At 36.9% G+C, this 17,985-nt stretch overlaps 2 protein-coding genes across 3 annotated transcripts in view; one reads left to right on the top strand and one right to left on the bottom strand.

The window, feature by feature from the left end:
• The window catches only part of CHPT1 (choline phosphotransferase 1), a 20,279-nt gene extending 12,227 nt beyond the window's left edge, over positions 1 to 8,052 (top strand). The window contains exons 4-9 of one of the 2 annotated variants that reach the window (XM_054167644.1): positions 522 to 606; positions 2,159 to 2,290; positions 2,662 to 2,820; positions 3,880 to 4,005; positions 4,411 to 4,521; positions 7,943 to 8,045. In XM_054167644.1, coding sequence (XP_054023619.1) covers positions 522 to 606; positions 2,159 to 2,290; positions 2,662 to 2,820; positions 3,880 to 4,005; positions 4,411 to 4,521; positions 7,943 to 7,987 — 658 coding nt within the window. In that variant the 3' untranslated portion in view covers positions 7,988 to 8,045. Of the gene's footprint in view, positions 1 to 521; positions 607 to 2,158; positions 2,291 to 2,661; positions 2,821 to 3,879; positions 4,006 to 4,410; positions 4,522 to 7,942 lie in introns of both variants that reach the window. The other variant, XM_054167645.1, reaches the window with a different exon arrangement.
• Positions 7,934 to 17,985, bottom strand: SYCP3 (synaptonemal complex protein 3). Its single transcript, XM_009896378.2, has 8 exons — positions 17,787 to 17,985; positions 16,599 to 16,674; positions 15,309 to 15,343; positions 12,320 to 12,437; positions 11,634 to 11,733; positions 10,763 to 10,861; positions 8,166 to 8,270; positions 7,934 to 8,022 (listed from the first exon to the last, which is right to left on the bottom strand). The coding sequence occupies exons 1-8, from the start codon at positions 17,911 to 17,913 to the stop codon at positions 7,969 to 7,971; spliced, it is 714 nt and encodes a 237-aa protein (XP_009894680.1). The 5' UTR covers positions 17,914 to 17,985; the 3' UTR covers positions 7,934 to 7,968.

Raw genomic sequence — 17,985 nt, 5'->3', positions numbered from 1 at the left:
TGCTTAGCAATCCTCTGACTCAATCCTCAAAATACTGCCCTCATGTTTTGCAGGCTGTTATCTGTCAAGTTCTTGTGATATGATGGCCTAAAGAAATCCCTTCTGTCCTGGTCTCCTCTCCACAGTTCATACTTTTATATATGTTTTTTAATGGAAATGTTTGGTTGCATTTACTGTGAGCTTGCCTTAAATTTTGATTTGATACTTGCATATCAACAAGTCTGTATGTTTATATAAAATTTTCAAGTAATTACCAACATATTTCCCCCCCCCCCCATAAAAGTTCTATGTAGCTTGCTCTAGATAAGGAGTACAGATTTAATATTAAATCTCAGCCAAAGATCTGCTCCATATAGAGTAACTTCCTCAGTCAAGGAAAATCATTCTATATGCACTGATGTAATTTGAAGTATTTTAAGGAGATAAGGTTTTTATTCCCTCCCCACCCCACTGCCTTACACTAAGAACAAAAAACCTTTTCTTTAACTAAATCTCCTTTTTTTTTTTTCTCCTCTCCATAGAATAGATGTAACTGAAGTTCAGATAGCCATAACGATGCTGCTCTTGATATCTGCATATGGTGGAACAGCGGTATGGGACTATCAGGTAAGTGTTTCAGGTTTGTAGACTTCCCGATGAGTGTTCAGTTCCTGTTAAGTATTCAGTGTTCCTCTGGTATTGGAATCTATCCTGTGCAAGTACCATCAATGCCTACCAGTTGTCTAATGTTGTATTTTAGCTTCCTGTCCAAATGTAGGTTATCTTTATGTTGTAGTTAATTTTGGTGTAATGGCGTGACTTCCTGTGCACAAACTTGGGAAAAAGACTCCATCTGCCACATAGGAACTTCTGATCTGGAACAAATACTCTGCATATACTTAAGCTTTAACAAATCAATTTTGGTTTAATTTCTAATGTATGTTTTATTGTAAGACATATACTTCTGTTAAGAGATTCCTAGGATGCCTTATTTTAAAATTTAAATATGAAATCTTTAACAAAACTATGGGATGAAGTTGGGGGTTAAGTAATCCATATTTTGGTTAGGTAATCCCTATTTGCATGCCAATGGAGATGTACTGATTTTTTAACAGTTAAGTCAGAGACAAATTAAATGTAAACATCCATATATAAAGATTTTTTTTCTGCCCCAAACCATTTTCCTATTTCTGGCTTGTATTCTGATCTTCAGAGATGCACTTTGGTGGATGGGATCCTTCTAGGGTCTTTACTCAGAAATGTATAGTTCTGCTTGGTTACAGTACGTGGAAGAGCTGAGATCATTCCATGCTATTGATAAAGAATGCAAATGAATTCTAAATCACCAGCTAATTCAAATCAATTCATGAGTTTACTCAGCAATTAAGAAATGTTTAGCTTTTTTTTTTTCACTTCCCCATCCTGCAAGACCCTTTTCCTTTTTCCTTTTTTTCCCCCCCAGCTTATATTCATGTTGGAAGAATAAAGTAGGTGCATTCGACTTGAATTATGATTGATTTTTCTTCAGTATTAAAATACGTGGTAGTTATGCTGTATCTCAAGATACTCTCAAAAATATAGTCAATGGTTTCAATTTATTACTACTTCTTTTTAAATCCTCTGCTGCCTTTGGAAGTTTCCTTGAAACTGCAATTGATTCTGAAAGGTAACTGCTTAATTACAGTTTGTATCTGGAAACTATTCTAAAGGCAAAGATACAGCATACAAGCAACAAGTTCCAAAATACAAAGCAGGCAGATGGTGTTTGTGTTTCCTGTGGTTCAGTGTTGTGTTACCCAGTGAAATAGAAGGAACTATCCCTCCCTCACACACACACCCCACCTCCCTCCCCCATGCTTTGGTGATAAAGCAGTCTGTGTCAAGTTTTTGCTTATGTAGTAGAAATATGTGAAGGACATCATAAGGACAAACACAGTAAGATCCATCAGAATTTCTAGACCAGGACTTAAATACTCAAAAGCTGAGTTTAAACATTACAAAGGAATTTGCCTCCTTAGTAAGGAAACAAATTCCAAACACTGTCCTCTTGAGCTTGTTCCTTGGAAAGTGAGTTCAAATTAAAAAAAATTGTGTAGGAGTTGTCAGTAGGCTCTTTTTTTTATCACTTCTTTAAAAAGGTGTTAACTTCTAATATCTTTCTGTTGTTTTTCCTGCAAAGGTGCCTTTGGTGGGCTTAGAACTGAAGTTCTTGGCAGTTTTTGGCATACTGTGTGGAACAGCACTTTCTTTTTTCAATTACTTCCGTGTCATATTTGGTGGAGGGGTTGGAAAGAATGGATCTACAATAGCAGTAAGTTGTTTTAAAAAGCTGAGTGAGGTTTCAGTAACTTATGCCTATAATTTACTGCATTTCAGGTGATCACAAGGATTTTATCTGGTTAAGTGTTTAAGCAGACAAGCACATGAGTAGTGGGTGGTTAAAGCAAAGACTTCATTATCTGCCTTCTCTCTGCCTGTTACTGGATTTCTTCTGTTGCAGAAACCAGCTATAAATTTTCTTACAAAGTTGATTAGTGGTCACTGCAAAGGATAATGCTAGTGGACTTTCCTTGAGTTCTGACAACTCTGGTTTTGTTTAATGAGATCTGATATATGTATAAAATCTGGACCTAGTGGTGTGAGTGATGCCTAAGGCAAATTTTCTGTCCATTTGTATTTCAGGGAACAAGTGTTCTTTCACCAGCCCTGCACATTGGACTACTTATCACATTGGCTGTTATGATTTATAAAAAGTCTGCAACTCAGCTGTTTGAAAAGCATTCTTGCCTGTATGTCTTGACATTTGGATTGGTGAATGCTAAAATCTCACAGAAGTTGGTGGTAAGGAATCTTGTTTCAGTCCTAAAGTTCCTAAAACTAAACTGGTTCATGGCTTAACACTTGCTGGATCAGTGGGCATGGCAAGTTTTCCCATTCTACTCTGCTACTGTATTACCAGCTTCATTATGATCAAGACAGTGAACTAGGCTCATGCTCCTACACTGAGATTATAGATGGCACTGATGCAAACACGTAATTACTGCTGAATGTTTTGGTTAGAACTTTGTTCTGTTTAACTTACTCCTAGAACTGTCTGCCTTCAGTGGTCTCTCAAGCCTTACTAACAGTGCTGTGACTTCAGATTTAATTATCTGAAATAGGAATTTAATCATTAAAATAGATACACTTTTCTATTTTTACTGCTGTTGCAGTTAATCTCATCATATCTGCCCTGTCTCTAAGAATGGAATATGGAAGGATCAAGGCAAGGGAGGGAGAAAAGACTGTCCACAGTAATCTTTCTTCTTCTCTTGCTCATTCTGTAGAGTCTCTATTATAAACTGTGAAAACAAGTCAAAGTAAGCAAAAACCTTAGTTTTAGCTGGCCTTTGGCTACGTAAGGCAAACATTTTCTAGCTAGACTTGTAAATAGTTTTTCAGGCAAGTAGTATTCACTTTCAGAAAGCACAGCAGCACTGAAAAAACAGTGGGGAACCCTGCAGTTATCCAAAATGCTGTGCTATAGACGTAACGTTATTCGGAAAGAACTCATTTCTTATATAATAAAGTAAAAACATCCTAACTGATAATTCAAGTAGCTGTTACCACTGATTAAAGTGCTACATATTGATTGAATAACCTGGAAAGAGGTTACTTGGTCACTTAGCAAGAAACTGTCAGGGTTCAGCAGGCCCTGAAGTGTTTATGAAGCCCTTGGCTTGCCTGCTGATTGCTTCTCGAGCCAGAGACAGCAGGGTGTTGCTGGGTAAGGACATCAGGATGTCATCATGGCCTTTCAGAACTAAGGTGGAGCGTTTCTGGTGGTTATCTTTATCTTGCAGTGGTGCATTGCTGTCTATCTCCTTTTCTTCTTTTTTTTTTGTTTTTTTTTTAATATAGGTGGCTCACATGACAAAAAGTGAAATCTGTCTTCAGGAGACTGCATTTATTGGGCCAGGACTTCTGTTTTTGGACCAATACTTCAACAGTTTCATTGATGAATACATTGTTCTATGGATAGCATTGGTAAGCACTCCTTTTTACGCTTTTCATTTGGAGCATACTGAAAGGAATGGATTGAGAATCATCCAAGGTTGTTCTGGCTGGCTGCGTTTCCTTGGAGCAGAGAAGTGAAAGTAAATTTACAGATCTAAGCCTTTAGTTCAGGTGATTTAAGTTACCCTGCTAACTGCAGACTAACAACATTTGTTTATCAGACTTTGTAAGTGTTTAATACTAGTTGGGTTTTGGTTTGGGGGTTTTGTTTGTTGGTGTTTTGGATGGGTTTTTTTGTTTTCTTCTAAAATAGGCCACTATATATTGAAATGCTTGCTAAACTTGTCTCTTGGTTAAAGTATAAATTAATTTATAGTAGGAACGATTAAAAATCTATAGATTTTTTTTAACCTGTTCTGTTTTGTTTTTTTGAAGTTCATATCCTTGATTGATATGCTGAGATATGCTACTGGTGTATGCCTGCAGATTGCTGCTCATCTTCATATACATGTCTTCAGAATTTCATCTCATCAAGCTCCTGAACAGGTTCAAAATCATAATGACTGATTAAATAGGTCAAGGACAAGAGAAGAAGCTGTTAGGGGAATGCTGAATGAAGAGCAGACTCTCTCTCTCTCTTTTTTTTTTAAAACGTTTTTTTGGAAGACACATTAAGGTTTTTGGTTTTTTTAAGAGTTTTATGAGAAAGCTCATTCTATGCCAGAGACTACCAGCTGTTAGAATTATTAGAATTACTAAATACAAAGTCCTACTTTTGAACCAGGATGTATTATTTCCCCACTGTGTTCTAGACATTGCAGCTGCTATTTCATACCATGAATACCACATTTGAAACTTTTGCCATTTCCTGTTAGGAAACCTTAATTCTGTACTTCTGGTCTGCTGAATGTAGACTGCAAACCAGAGTGCTACCAACCAGAATTCAAAGAGGGATCTTACTTTCCCTAGAGCAAGTTAACTAATCTTCTAGAGTTAGTTTCTCAATGTTCTTGGAACTGTTGTGAATTGGTAGTCAGAGGTATCAATGAATACAGTACTGCATTGTTAAGACTGGTAAAATGAGGCATCCATGAGGTAAAACCACTCAATCTGTTCTGGTATTTCTACAGAACAGGGTACTGAATCAGTTGGATGAAGGAGGTATAGCTGAGAAAAAATTTCTTCTATTTCAAAATACTGTTACGAGTGCCTTTAGGATTCATGCATTCTCTAGGACCTAAGTATATAACTTACTGTTAATAAATAGTGGTAGCTTATCTTTTCTTTCAAGGTCAGGTTCTGGTTTTGTGCCCATAATAAGTTTTGCCTCATTGTACTCATTATCTAGACTATAGGCTAACTTTACCTACCTTAACTTACATCTGTGAAACTATACAAGTGAATGACAAAGTTCATTGATAAATGACTGTGACTGTGACAATACATCCCACCCACAATTAATTCCCTCTGAAGTATGTTTGTTATTACTGCATACCTTACCTATCTAATTTGTCTTGTAGCTATCACTGTACTTTATCCAACCAAAACTGCATGGAACTAAACCCTACTGTATGGTAAAACTCTCCAGAAAACAAAGTCAGGCCCATTATCAGCTTTTCTCTTTCTTTTAAAAACAGACCCACTGACTAACATAATGTGGCTAGCTAAGGGGCTGTTGGCATTAGAGAGAAGCTGAATAAAACTATTTTATTATCTGTATGAGCAAATCATGACTTGTACACAAACCCAGTAAGCTTAGGCTCATTTGAAGAGGTACCCTTGGAATATGATTTTTGTAAAAAGCTTTTGAATGTAAGTTTCGATTACCACTTTCAGTTGCTGGTGTGTAGCTGAGCTGTATAAAGTCCTTCCTGAACTGTACAATAAAGAATGCTATGGTTTGTTCTTAAAATATTGTCATTGCAGCTTTCCAGCTGCACATTAATGAACAAAAGACTTCCTGAGGTGCTCAGGGAACTTTAGAAATGGTGTATTGTCTGCTAGACTTAGGGGGAATAAAGTGCCACCTACCACACTTCTGCCTAAGAATATGGGTAACTGCAACAGTAACCGCCACACGGCTAACAGTCTAAGTCACTCACATGAATTCCAAATTAATCCTGCTACTCATGTTTGAGACTGTGAAAGAACACAGCATCTGCCCATGAATTTAGTCTGAACATAGGCTGTGGACAAATGGATGATAAAGACCATTTCAGTTTGTCTGATGAAAAGATATAGGCAACTTTTTTTAGAGTGAGAAGGTTTGATTCCTCAGAATGCTCAAAAAACATGTCGTGTACCAGTAGGTATAAGTAGTTTTAAGGATATGATTGAGGTGTGTGCATGATAGGAAACTAATGCAGAAATCTGTCAGAAAGGCAAAAGCATGAGGCAATACTAATAAATAAAATCAGAAACTTGAGTCAATACTAACAAATAACCTAGTACTGAAGATAGGAAGTAGACACTGTTAACTGCATTTCATAGCATCATCTCATCATCCTTAGAGGGCTTAGACTCAGCAGCACAGTTACAAACTAGGATCATTCTAGCAATGTAACTTGTGTGTTTGCTTCCTCCCTGAGTCTTAGCAGATGCAGAACAAAAGAGATCTGTACCATTTGCTTGTTCAGCTTCAGTTGCAGCCTGATAGCTGAAGTTTCTTTAAGTCAGCTATCCCTAATCTGACTCCCAGAACTCCCAAAATCAAATTACTTGACTTGGAGTAAGAAGTGCTAGTAAGCTGAGGAGAAGAATCTGTAAGGACTGGTTTTGAAATACATTGTTATGAAAAACATCACATTTGTGTGAGTGGCTGTGTGGATGGCTTTTGTTTTATCTATAATTGTATTAAATGTAAGCATTAAATATGTTAGGAACTACCTAATGTGTAAAAGTGGATATTGAGGCATAATGGCTTTCTGTAAAAACAAACTCTGTATGAGCTAAGCTGAGTGTTGAATTGACACCGACTTACTGTAATGAGACACATGAAATGCTTTATCCTCAAAACTTAGGCACCCCTGTAAGTGCTAATCATCTGGAATTGCAAAAGGTAATATTTGACATACTGGAATAGGCTCCCTGGGGAGGTGGTTGAATCCCCATCCCTGGAGGTGTTTAAAAGATGCAGAAATGTGGTGCTAAAGGACATGGTTTAGCACCAGACTTGTTAGAGTTAGGTAATGGTTGGATTCAGTGATCTTAAAGGTCTTTTCCAACCAAAATGACTTTATGATTCTGAGATGTCAAAGGCATGTAATAAATTGAATATAATAATAGATATTTTACTTGTAACAGTGGTTCTGCAAGAACTATATACTCTAAGCCAAATTAAAATTTATGCATTTTACTTGAGCAGGTGTCATATAAAGCTATGACAGAGCTCATCATTCAACAAAAGAAACCTGCTTTTTGAATGAATTACAGCAGTTCAATCTCTTACTAGTACAGAGTCATTACAATGCCAGCCTAACAAAAAGTTAAAAAATTAATTTACCATAGTATCATCACGATATAATCTTGCATGAGCTGTGTCATGCTCTGTGAACTTTTATAACTGCTGCTATAGGAGCAGGTTAAACGTTGAAATGATGAAAATCTTAAAAGTCTACAGCTTCTGAAAAATGCTTCTATTTGCACAGTGTGCCTAAAGTTACTATGTAAAATCTGGATAATTAATTTTTCAATAATGTGTCCTGTTGTTACAATTTGGCATTTAAAAAAAAGTAAAACAATTTAAACATTCCAATGCTATTTGAAGTATTAAATAGCTAAAGATTAATTGGACAGACAGTAAATGATTTGGGGTCCAGAACCCCCAAAGTAATATATTTATTAATACATGTTCATACAAGAGGATTAGAACAATCCATGAAAGGATTAGTTAATAGGAACTTTACAACATTTAAATCTTAACCTACTTCTCCATGGCTAATGCCTGTACTTGTATCATGTTACATAGGTACAAGTTGTTTCTCCAGTGAGCCATCAGAATAACATGGACTGAAGAGACTTGCGAACAGTTGCCATCTCCTGCTGTTGCTGTTACAAGAAAAGGAGATAACACTGAACAAATGCCATATCAATATGATTCCTTTGAGCTAATTAAATGAGTGTCAAATGACATTTTTACAGAATGTTCTATTTTTGCATTTAGCTAACTTCATCATAGATCTAATACTCACGGTGTCCATCATAATCTTCTTCTGCAACATTGCCATTTCTTTGCGAAGTTCACTTTGTGCACCAACTAGAAGATTTTCACTGGTCTTCTCCAGCTCTTCTATGCTCTGAAGTTAAGAATAATCTTAATTTAGAACTGTTCAATGTCAAAGGGTTAATTTAAAAAAACAAACAAGCAAACCCATGATTCAGATTGCAATTTAATTTTTACAACCGCAAGGGTCACTGATAATTGATGAATTTTGTCACAAGCTTGCCACACATTGTACAGGACTTTGTACTCCAATCTACATTCCTGTTCAAACACTACAGACAGGGTGAAGGAAATGGTCCCCTCCACTCAGCAGCTGTGAGGTCTCAGCTAGGCCTATATTTCAGTAAAGATAAGAGTTCTACAAGAAAAGATTAAATAGATATGTTGGGAATGATAGAGATTTAGTATTACAGCAAGACTGGAGACTCAAGGTAAGGACTATAATAAACCCCATTCAATTTGATTCTCTTTGCACATTTGGCCCCAAATAAGCCAAGTAAAGGTCACTGGTTATCTTCCCTTTTCACATAATGCCTAACTCTGTGCAGTTGCGTTTTCTTTGACATGTATTTAGTTAAGCTTATTTGAGGCTTGATTTTGATCTTCTTTGAGGAGGAAAATCAAAGTAATACTATGAAGTCTCTGATGATTTTTTTTTTTTTACATTCTCAAACAGTTATTAATGCTTCTGTAATACCATCTGTAAATTTCAATTATCTTAAATGGATCTCACGTTTGTTTCTTGAAGCTACTAGCAAAACACCCACAACCTAACCAAATATACAGCTACCTGAAACTTCAAAAGGGAATCAGTTATAGAATGATTTGAACAGAAATGAAAGTTTGTCAGAAATTGTCAGACTTGATTTACGCCATAGAAGAGTAAATACAGAGGCACCCACAAGCTGGAAAGGAGCTTGGCAAAAAAAGAATCTGAGGGTCCTAGTGGACACCAAGTTGAATATGAACTAACATTGTGCCCTTGCCACAAAGAAAGTTAACAGTCCCCTAGGCTGCATCAGGAGGAATGTTGCCAGCAGGTGGAGGGAGTTGATCTTTCCACTATTCTCAGTATGGGTGAGGCCACAGCTAGAGTGCTGTGCCCAGTTCCAGACTCCAGAGTTCAAGAGAAACAGACATACTGGAGAGAGCCCACCAAACAGCTGTGAAGATGATTAAGGGACAGGAGTGTTTCTCCTATGAAGAAAGGCAGAGAGAGCTGGAACCCAGAGAAGGGAAGGCTCTGGGGCAACCTTACCAATGCAGACATAAATATCTGAAGGAGAGGGTGCAAAGAAGATAGAACTGGGGTTGAGGTGCCCAGTGACAAGACCAGAGGCAACAGGCACAAACTGAAACACTGGGAAACTTTTACTGTGAGCATGAACAAGTGCTGGTGCAGGCTGGGCATTTGTGGGCCATCTCTATCTCTGGAGATACTAAAAAGCCAACTGACTGTAGGTAGACTTGCTGTACTACCTGCTGGCCAGACAACTTCCAGGGATCCATTCCAACCTCAGTCCTTCAGTGATTCTGTTGTATTGCTTTTATGACCTCTGCATTCATTGCAAAACCAGACATTTAGGATACTTTAAGTTTTCTCACATTTTCAGTTTCTGATACCTTACTTAGAAAAACAGTGGAGGACAGAAATTCTGGGAATAAAGTGATTTTGTTCTTCATGTAAAATGGAAGGCAAAACAGCACAATTGATCAGTATACATCATGTGTTTAAAATAGATTATCTTTGTAAGCACTGTCCCAAACAATGGTGTTTACAGGGGCTCCCAGCAAGTACACAAAATATACATAAAGTATCAGTAAAGTTAAACGACAAATTGCATAACCATCCAGCTGGGCCTGTTTTCACTATAAATCATCATTTCCATCACATTCTTTCTGTTGATGTTTTAGTGAATGCTTACCTTGAATACTAAGTTACAGAAAGGAAAACCCTTTCTAATGAACACTGCTTACAAAGAGGTTAAGGGAGCTTTAACTGGAGCTCTGATTTTAAGGCAAATACAATTAATTTAAGTTTCACCTTCCATACATGAAGAGTAATAGCTGGAAAGGTTAATGACAGAAAAAAATTGGTATCTAATTCTCATTATGAGGGATGCACGTGCCAGCAGTAATAAAAGCAATAAATTGCAGCCTAGGATGTAGTTTTAATACATTGTCAATTTTCACCTTTTTAAAAATCAATTTAAAAATCTAAGGGAATAATTAAAGTCCTCATGATTTAACTGACCTATATAACCTTTAAATTGGTACCTAACTATGTTCTGTTTAGGAAGGGTAAGGGTTATGGTTAAATATCTGAAATGGGTAAGCAGATCCCTGTGAGAACACATTTTACCAATTCATTTATTAAACATGCAGTGTGTATACATGCGTGGAGAGGACAAGCCATGTTCTTAACAAGTGAGGGAAAGATACTAATACTATTCATGCAAGGCTGGTACTGTCCTTAAATGAACCTTAATTCTCTATTTCATAAAGGTTGAATTAATACAACTTTCTTATGTGATATAATACTTGCCCTCTAAGAAAAATTTGTACCTTTAAGAAATGCTCATAGAGTTGCTTAATGGTTTTCAGTCTCTGAGTCTGAACTATTCTTGCCTGTTGAAAAACTTTTTGTTGCTGACGAAACACATTCTGAAGCAGAAGCAAAAGAAAAATATAATTTCATTAGTTAATCAAAAGTGCTTGGGTGGCAACACTAACATCATTCATCAGATTCAGAAACTATGGCTTCACTGGAAATCTGGGTTATGTAATAGATCTCTGCCTTATTCTTATTAATGAAGGAAAGACTAAAGATTGGACTAAGCCCTGAGTGTGTCCTGAGGTCCCTTATGACCTGAATTACCCACTTGAGATCATACAAAGACTGCTGTTCAACACAGTTCTTGAGGATATCCCAGGAAACCGGTGCCTAGGGAGCAGCAAAACTTGGAAATGCACTGGGACTAGAGATGCAGCAACATGTTACTACATTGCATTGTACAGCTTGTACCCTATTTTAGTGATCAAATTCTCATGCATTTAATATATGCAGGCATATTTTTAAGCAGTGCATGCTAAAAGACAGCTACTTTATTCCTGTGTTCCCTGAACCCAAAGACTGGATGCACAGAAACAGTACACGTCTTCCTTCTCTATAAATGCTCTTGGCTTTTGTCAAGCTGGCATCACTTACTGCCATTTATAAACTTGCAGTGAAATTTAGAAATGCACTCCACCTTAAAATATATTTCAAAACTTAAAAATTTAAATGTTGAGAGCCACCAAACTTGAATTTAATCAAGAGGCAAACAATCATATGTTAGTTTACACTGCATAAAGTTTTTTCACATTCCTTGAGTGTCAAAACAATATTCCCTCCCTCTGAAAACACCACAAAACTCATGTCATGATCAAAACCCACCACCAGTTTTTCTTCCTGCTCCTCTGCTTTCTGCAAATCTACATCCCATTGCTGAAATAAATTCAGGAACTGCTGGGAGAACTCATGATTGAGCTTCGACCTATAAACAGATACTGGCCGTAAGTATGACAAATGCTACGAAAAATGACAAGGAAAGCTTCAAGGTTCAACACATATATGGAGCAGAATAAAATGAGCTGGCATAATTGAAGAAACAGTCTGTTCTGACAGCTGAGCCCGAGTATGTTGTGAAAAACTGAACATGCAGAGACAAACACTTCCTGTGTCAATGTGGGTTATATAAGGAGACAGCACTCATATACAAAACTCAGGTTAAAAAAAATTACAACTTTTGTTCCTAACAGGAAATTCCAACGGAGGAAAAAATAAAAACAAAAAGAAAACCAACAAAAAGAAAACCAAGGGCAATTTTCCATAAAGTTAAACTACCTCTTTAAGATACCTTGCTCTTAAAATTCCAAATCTCAAGTTTCTGTTTCTCCATTCAAATCAGCACTATGCTAAACTACTACTGTCAATTTAACCATGTGGACACAGCTTGGGGCAGCAGAAACAAGAGTATCTGAGGAAATACTTAGATACATTACTTGCTGTTTAACTATCCATGCTGTAACACAAAAATGAATTTGACTTCACAAGTTTGGAAAAACAAAGGTAAACGTTACCGTTGGTCTTGCTGCATTTTCCAAATGTGTTCTATCTTCTGGTTACTGGTTTTGAGTGAGGCTTTAGTATACATCTCTAATCTTTTCCTCTTCGCTAAGAGAGCCTTGTTAATGTCAGCTAAAAAACCAGAGAATACTTTGAAATTATGCATACCAAGATACACTGTGCCTTTTATTAAAAATGCTGATGAGTGATGCTTGGGAGAAGCAAATGGGGTGAGTTCTAGTGGAAAGAAGCTAATGTGATCCAGGCTCTTGACTGCTGTGTTTAGCTTCAGTGTTTCCATTATGGACAGTTAAATCAGTTCCTTTCACACAGTCTCATGGGATCCCTACTGATTATTATGGCCCAACATGGACAGCTAACATACCATCATACAAGAAGCATACATACATGCTTGGCAATACCAAAAGCACTACATCAGCTCACACTATGTATCTCACAATCTGTAAATGCTTCAGTCAAAGATAGGGATACCTTGCACAAACCTGATTGCATACGGACATGTTCTTTTCTCTAGTATCTAATGATGTCTCTTTAGTGGTGTCCTGTGTGATAGAATGAGGGGCAATGGATACAAACAAACACAAGAAATTCCACCTCAACACATGGGAAAACTTTATTGCATGGGTGACAGAGAACTGAAACAGGCTGTCCAGAGAGTTTGCAGTCTCCTCTAGAGACTTTCAAGACCTGTCTGAATGCATTCCTGTGTGAGACACTCTAGATGACCCTTTGGCAGGGAGGTTGGACTCAATTTCCAGAGGTCCTTTCCAACCACTAGGATTCTATGTAACACAATAAAAATCCTGCTTTGACAGGGGAGTTGGACTAGATGATCTTTCAAGGTCTCTTCCAGCCCCTGAAATTCTGTGATTCTGTGAAAAATCCTCACTAGTTCAGCTGCAGGACTGTGGTGCCAGCTTAGAGTTTGCAGACCTTCAAGGAATTTAGTTATGATGACACATTTTTATTTATTTTTTCTAGAAAAACCACCTGTTCCAGAGTAATAGCCAGATTACTTACATTTATAAATAAAGGTAGCATGTGATTACTCTTACTGTGAACATATTGAATGAATAACAAAATATTTTTCATATTTTGGAGAAAGTTTAGAAGTGTTTAAGTTAATGTAAGTTATTGTAATGTTTCGCATTAATTTACATTGCAAAATTCAACAAGTCACACCTTAAGGTCAATATAGCAATACAAATCACTGTACATTTCAGGAAACATCTGTCAAACCTCTCTCCAATCTGCTGAAGCATCTGTCCCTGATAATGCCAAACCTATTATTTTTGAGCTGACAGCATCCTCTCTCTATTTATTATCCTTACTTCCATGCTACTTTTGAGTCTTCAATAACAAACAATCCTAGCTTTTCAACACCAAAATCCTCCTCCTATCTAGTTTGCTACATCTACAAAAGCATTCTAATATGTATTTTAGCAGCAATTAATAGATTAATTAATAGATTAGGGAATTCCTTGAACTTCTCTTCCACCTTAGAATTTACATTCAGTAAGTCAAGTAATGACTTTACAGCACCTTCTTGTACACACAATGAAAGTACTAATCAGCTATTAAGTATCCAATGAATCATAGAATGGCTTAGGTTGAAAGGGACCCCTACAGATCATCTACTCCAACCTCCCTGCCATGGGCAGGGATGCCTCTCAACTAGACTCGGCTGCTCAAGGCCTCATCCAAGAAGTGCTGCTGTAGAGCTGTTGTGACCAGAGGAATCCTGTTGTGTTAGCAAGGTGGCTGCAACCCATCTACCAATGCAGTGAGAGTTCTAGTAACTTGTTAGCCATTGGAATGGGCTGCCCAGGGAGCTGGTGGAGTCACCGTCCCTGGAGGTGTTAAAAAAGGGTCTGGATGTGGCACTTGAAGCCATGGTTTAGTAGTCATGAGGTCTTGGGTAACAGATTGGACTTGATGATCTTTGAGGTCTTTTCCAACCTTACTGATTCTATGATTCTATCCAGCTTGGCCTTGAACACTGCCAGGGAGGAGGCATCCACAACTTCCCTGAGCAATCTATTCCAGAATCTCACCACTCTTGTACCGAGGAACTTGTTCTTAAGATCCAGTCTGAGCCTACTTCCCCGCATCTTAAAACCATTCCCCCTGGAAATGTAAGTGTAAGTAAAGCCATCTGAGGATGTGATTATGACTGAACTAAATCCAACTGGGCAACATGCATAAATCTCTCATCACTAGATGACTAGCATTACTTACTCTCATTCTTTAGCTCTTCTAGAAACTTCTATTCCTCTTACTGACTGATGAAATTATTACTCTTTTCTACTGATTCCCTCTTTGCATTTCTGAAGAGTACAGACTACAGTTTACTCTCTAGCTCATTCTGTATTGCAACTACAGTCTACTTCCCAAATTCCTTGTCTATAATTGAACTATTTGTTCCATTTAATTGCTTATATTAACTTCTACTTGCCTCTCATTTTTCAATCAAGTATTGCAATACCCAGTCTCTTCTATGTCATTGCAATAAAAAATTAAGAACACCCAACTCATACTGTCCCTTTCCTCTACAATATAAACAGTACCTCTTAAACTTCATCTTGAAATTGGAATTGTCAAAAGCAAGCGTGAATATTTCCTTTTTTCCTTTCAAATCATCTTCACTAATAAATCTCATTTGATATGCAGTTATTCCCTTTTATTAATTCTCTTTCCTCTACTTAGATATAACTTCTGAAAATCAGCAGGTTGGTTGGGGGTTTTTGTTTGTTGATTATGGGGGTTTTTTTAAGAAACAAAAAAAGTGCTACAAAGACTACTCACTTTATGTAAATCTTGAAATTTATTTAATCATAGAATGGCTTAGGCCGGAAGAGACCTTAGAGGTCATCTAATCCAACTGCCCTGCCATGGGCAGGTAAGGAATGGTAAGGAATGACTGCAGTTCTGCAACTTAAGCATGAATTGGCTTTTAATTTATTAGAATGTAAACATACTTACCTCCAAATCTCTCCAGCATATTCTGTACTTCACCCCTACAAAAGAGTGTTTAAAATTTTTATTTGTCCATTTTCTGACTTTAGAATAAAGACTTGTTAAATATGCTTAAAACTAAGTTTATTTGTGTGCCTATTACTTGGAAAGAGCTCCTACTGTTCTGCAAGATAAACAATGACACTCCTTTTCTCCTGCTGGGAGAGGTCTCTCTTTTAGAAGCAATTGCTTTAAAAGAAATTTACTAGAATCTAGTTAACTTACTCCCCAGTAAAAAGGCAGCATTAGGCATTTAAATGGCCTTGAGTGAGAGATAACAGTAAATAAAGTGAACATTTCTTAAACCAAACCAAACCAAACAAACAAAAAAGCACAAAAGGTATTTGGAATATCAAATGAAAACAAGTCCATCATAGTTAGCATGACTGGCACAGTAAAAAAAATCCACGACAAATAGTATCATGGTTGTTTTTACAACATCTTTAAGATGATAACACTAGTGTGTAAAGCATAAAAGACACATGGTAGGTAAAGCAAATGTTTATAGCATTAGCTCTACAGAACATCACTTTCTTTTTAGAAGAGTGAAGAAAAACAACAACAACAAAAAACCCACACCCAAACCTACCAAAACCTGAATTTGATAAGATTTATCTGCAAAAGTAATTTATTTTTCATGCAATAGTTTGATAACTTGAAGTGCTTCTAATGTCTTCAAACAACTAATATCAGAGAGAAAAAAATATCACCAATGCAGAATAGAATAGAGTAGAATAGAGTAGAATAGAATAGAATAGAACAGAACAGAACAGAATAGAATAGAATAGAATTAACCAGGTTGGAAGAGACTGAGATCACTGAGTCCAACCTATCATCCAACACTATCTAATCAACTAAACCATGGCACCAAGCACCCCATCAAGTCTCCTCTTAAACACCTCCAGTGATGGTGACTCAACCACCTCCCTGGAAACTATGTAATAGGAACACAGTAAGAAAACATAAATCACCTTTTGAAAGAATTTTAAGAACTCGATCAAATATATAATTTTTAATGAATGTTCAAAAGTATCTACAAGGAAACTGCAGAACTACTCATTTTAAAATATAACATTTTTTACCTATAGCTACTTGTCCTAGCTAAACCCATAACACTACTGTATTATCTGTATTTTGAATCAAACACTAAAACAAACAGACAAACAAAAGAAAAACAAACAAGCAACATGTAAATTGGTACTTATTTAAAACTTGCTTATTTTGAAAAATAATAACTAAGTAAAATCCTAACCTTACCCCACATCATCTGCACCCACATGAGTATTCACCAAAGGTCTCTTCTTTCCATGCTTGTCCGTTACTGATGTTTCACCTCAATACAAATTTCAAAAAGTTACAAAAATAGCTCTTATTTTGGGGATGCCATTTGAGTTATTGAAAGCATAATTCTTCTGTAATGCTACTTCTCTGAACGTGTCTCATGGGTCTCAGTTCCCATCCATAATATATGCAGCTCCAAACTTCGAATCTCGAGCTGACAGACAGTAGTAAATTACTCTGCAAGACTAGATTGGAGCTGGCACTGCCTTGAGTTCCTCTAGGATGGTCTCAACCAGCTTTTTGGCTCCCACTAGAGCCTTACTCACAACTCGCAATGTATTAACCATGGGAAAGGTATCAATAAAGATTGCAAAATTCCAATTGGCAAGAATGTAGTTTTTAAAAGAAATACTGAAATTGTGTACTCTGACCTTTAAAAAGGCAAAATCACATATAGATTCTTATATTCTTTTTTAAAAATACATAAATCTTTGGCTATCAGATTTCTGTTAACTGGGCCGGGATAATTTTGTCTGAACAAATGAAGGATAGGAGATATTAAGAGAAATAAACCCTGAGATACCTGCTGAGACAAAATCAGGAAATGGAGTTACATCAAACTTCACAAAAAATGATCATGATGAACGAGAACTGCATTTTAAGCAAAGTCCTTTTTTTTTTCTGACACACCCTCAAAATGAAACAACAATGCCTTTCTTGGATTTTCTTTTTTTCCTCAGCTTTCTCTACTTCTTCCTCTCTTTTATTTTCTTTGGTTCAGATTCTTCATGAAGTACTCTTAACCCTGACAGCATTAAGTCTCCCGACTCCCCTATCCAGCTCAGCACTCCATACAAGCAAGCAGAGCTCTCCTGTTCTATTCTGATCTGACAGTGTTACAGGCAGCCACGTGATGAAAGGATATAGCATTAAAATAAGGCAACAAAATCATTTAACAAAATCCTACTCTGCTGAAGAGTCCATCTATAATTTTAAGACATAGTAGTAGACCCTACAGAGCTATTCTATTAACTTATCAAAATAACAGAACGGAGGTGAGCTGTCACAAACATGAACCATGCTAACAGGGAAGTACCTTCATTTCTATTCAGTCAGAAATATTATAACCTTCACTTTAAACAAACAAAAATATCACATGAGCACCTTCTCTAACATCTTCCTCTGATCCGCTTAGCTCTTTTCCTTCCTCGAATTCATAAGCAGGTAAGGCTCGATGTTCCTGTGCTGGTTTACCAGCCTTCCCTCCATGCTTTCTTCCTGATGGTGCCATAATAGGTGTTCTCCCTGCTCAAATATATTGTGTATTTAACAACGATTTTTCCAAGAAACTGGTGTCTTCTTT

This window comes from Dryobates pubescens, chromosome 15, assembly GCF_014839835.1.
Source record: "Dryobates pubescens isolate bDryPub1 chromosome 15, bDryPub1.pri, whole genome shotgun sequence".
NCBI lineage: Eukaryota > Metazoa > Chordata > Aves > Piciformes > Picidae > Dryobates > Dryobates pubescens.
The sequence above is the reverse complement of the archived record's forward strand: the minus strand, read 5'-3'. Positions and strand labels throughout refer to the sequence as shown.

Excerpts from the sequence above, each read along its gene's own strand:
- SYCP3 (XM_009896378.2), bottom strand. The coding sequence starts at position 17,913 with ATGGCACCATCAGGAAGAAAGCATGGAGGGAAGGCTGGTAAACCAGCA. Across the intron at positions 15,344-16,598 it reads GTGGGTGCAGATGATGTGGG|GGGTGAAGTACAGAATATGC; the intron begins GTAAGGTTAGGA and ends ACTCTTTTGTAG. Across the intron at positions 11,734-12,319 it reads AAAATGCAGCAAGACCAACG|GTCGAAGCTCAATCATGAGT; the intron begins GTAACGTTTACC and ends ATCTGTTTATAG.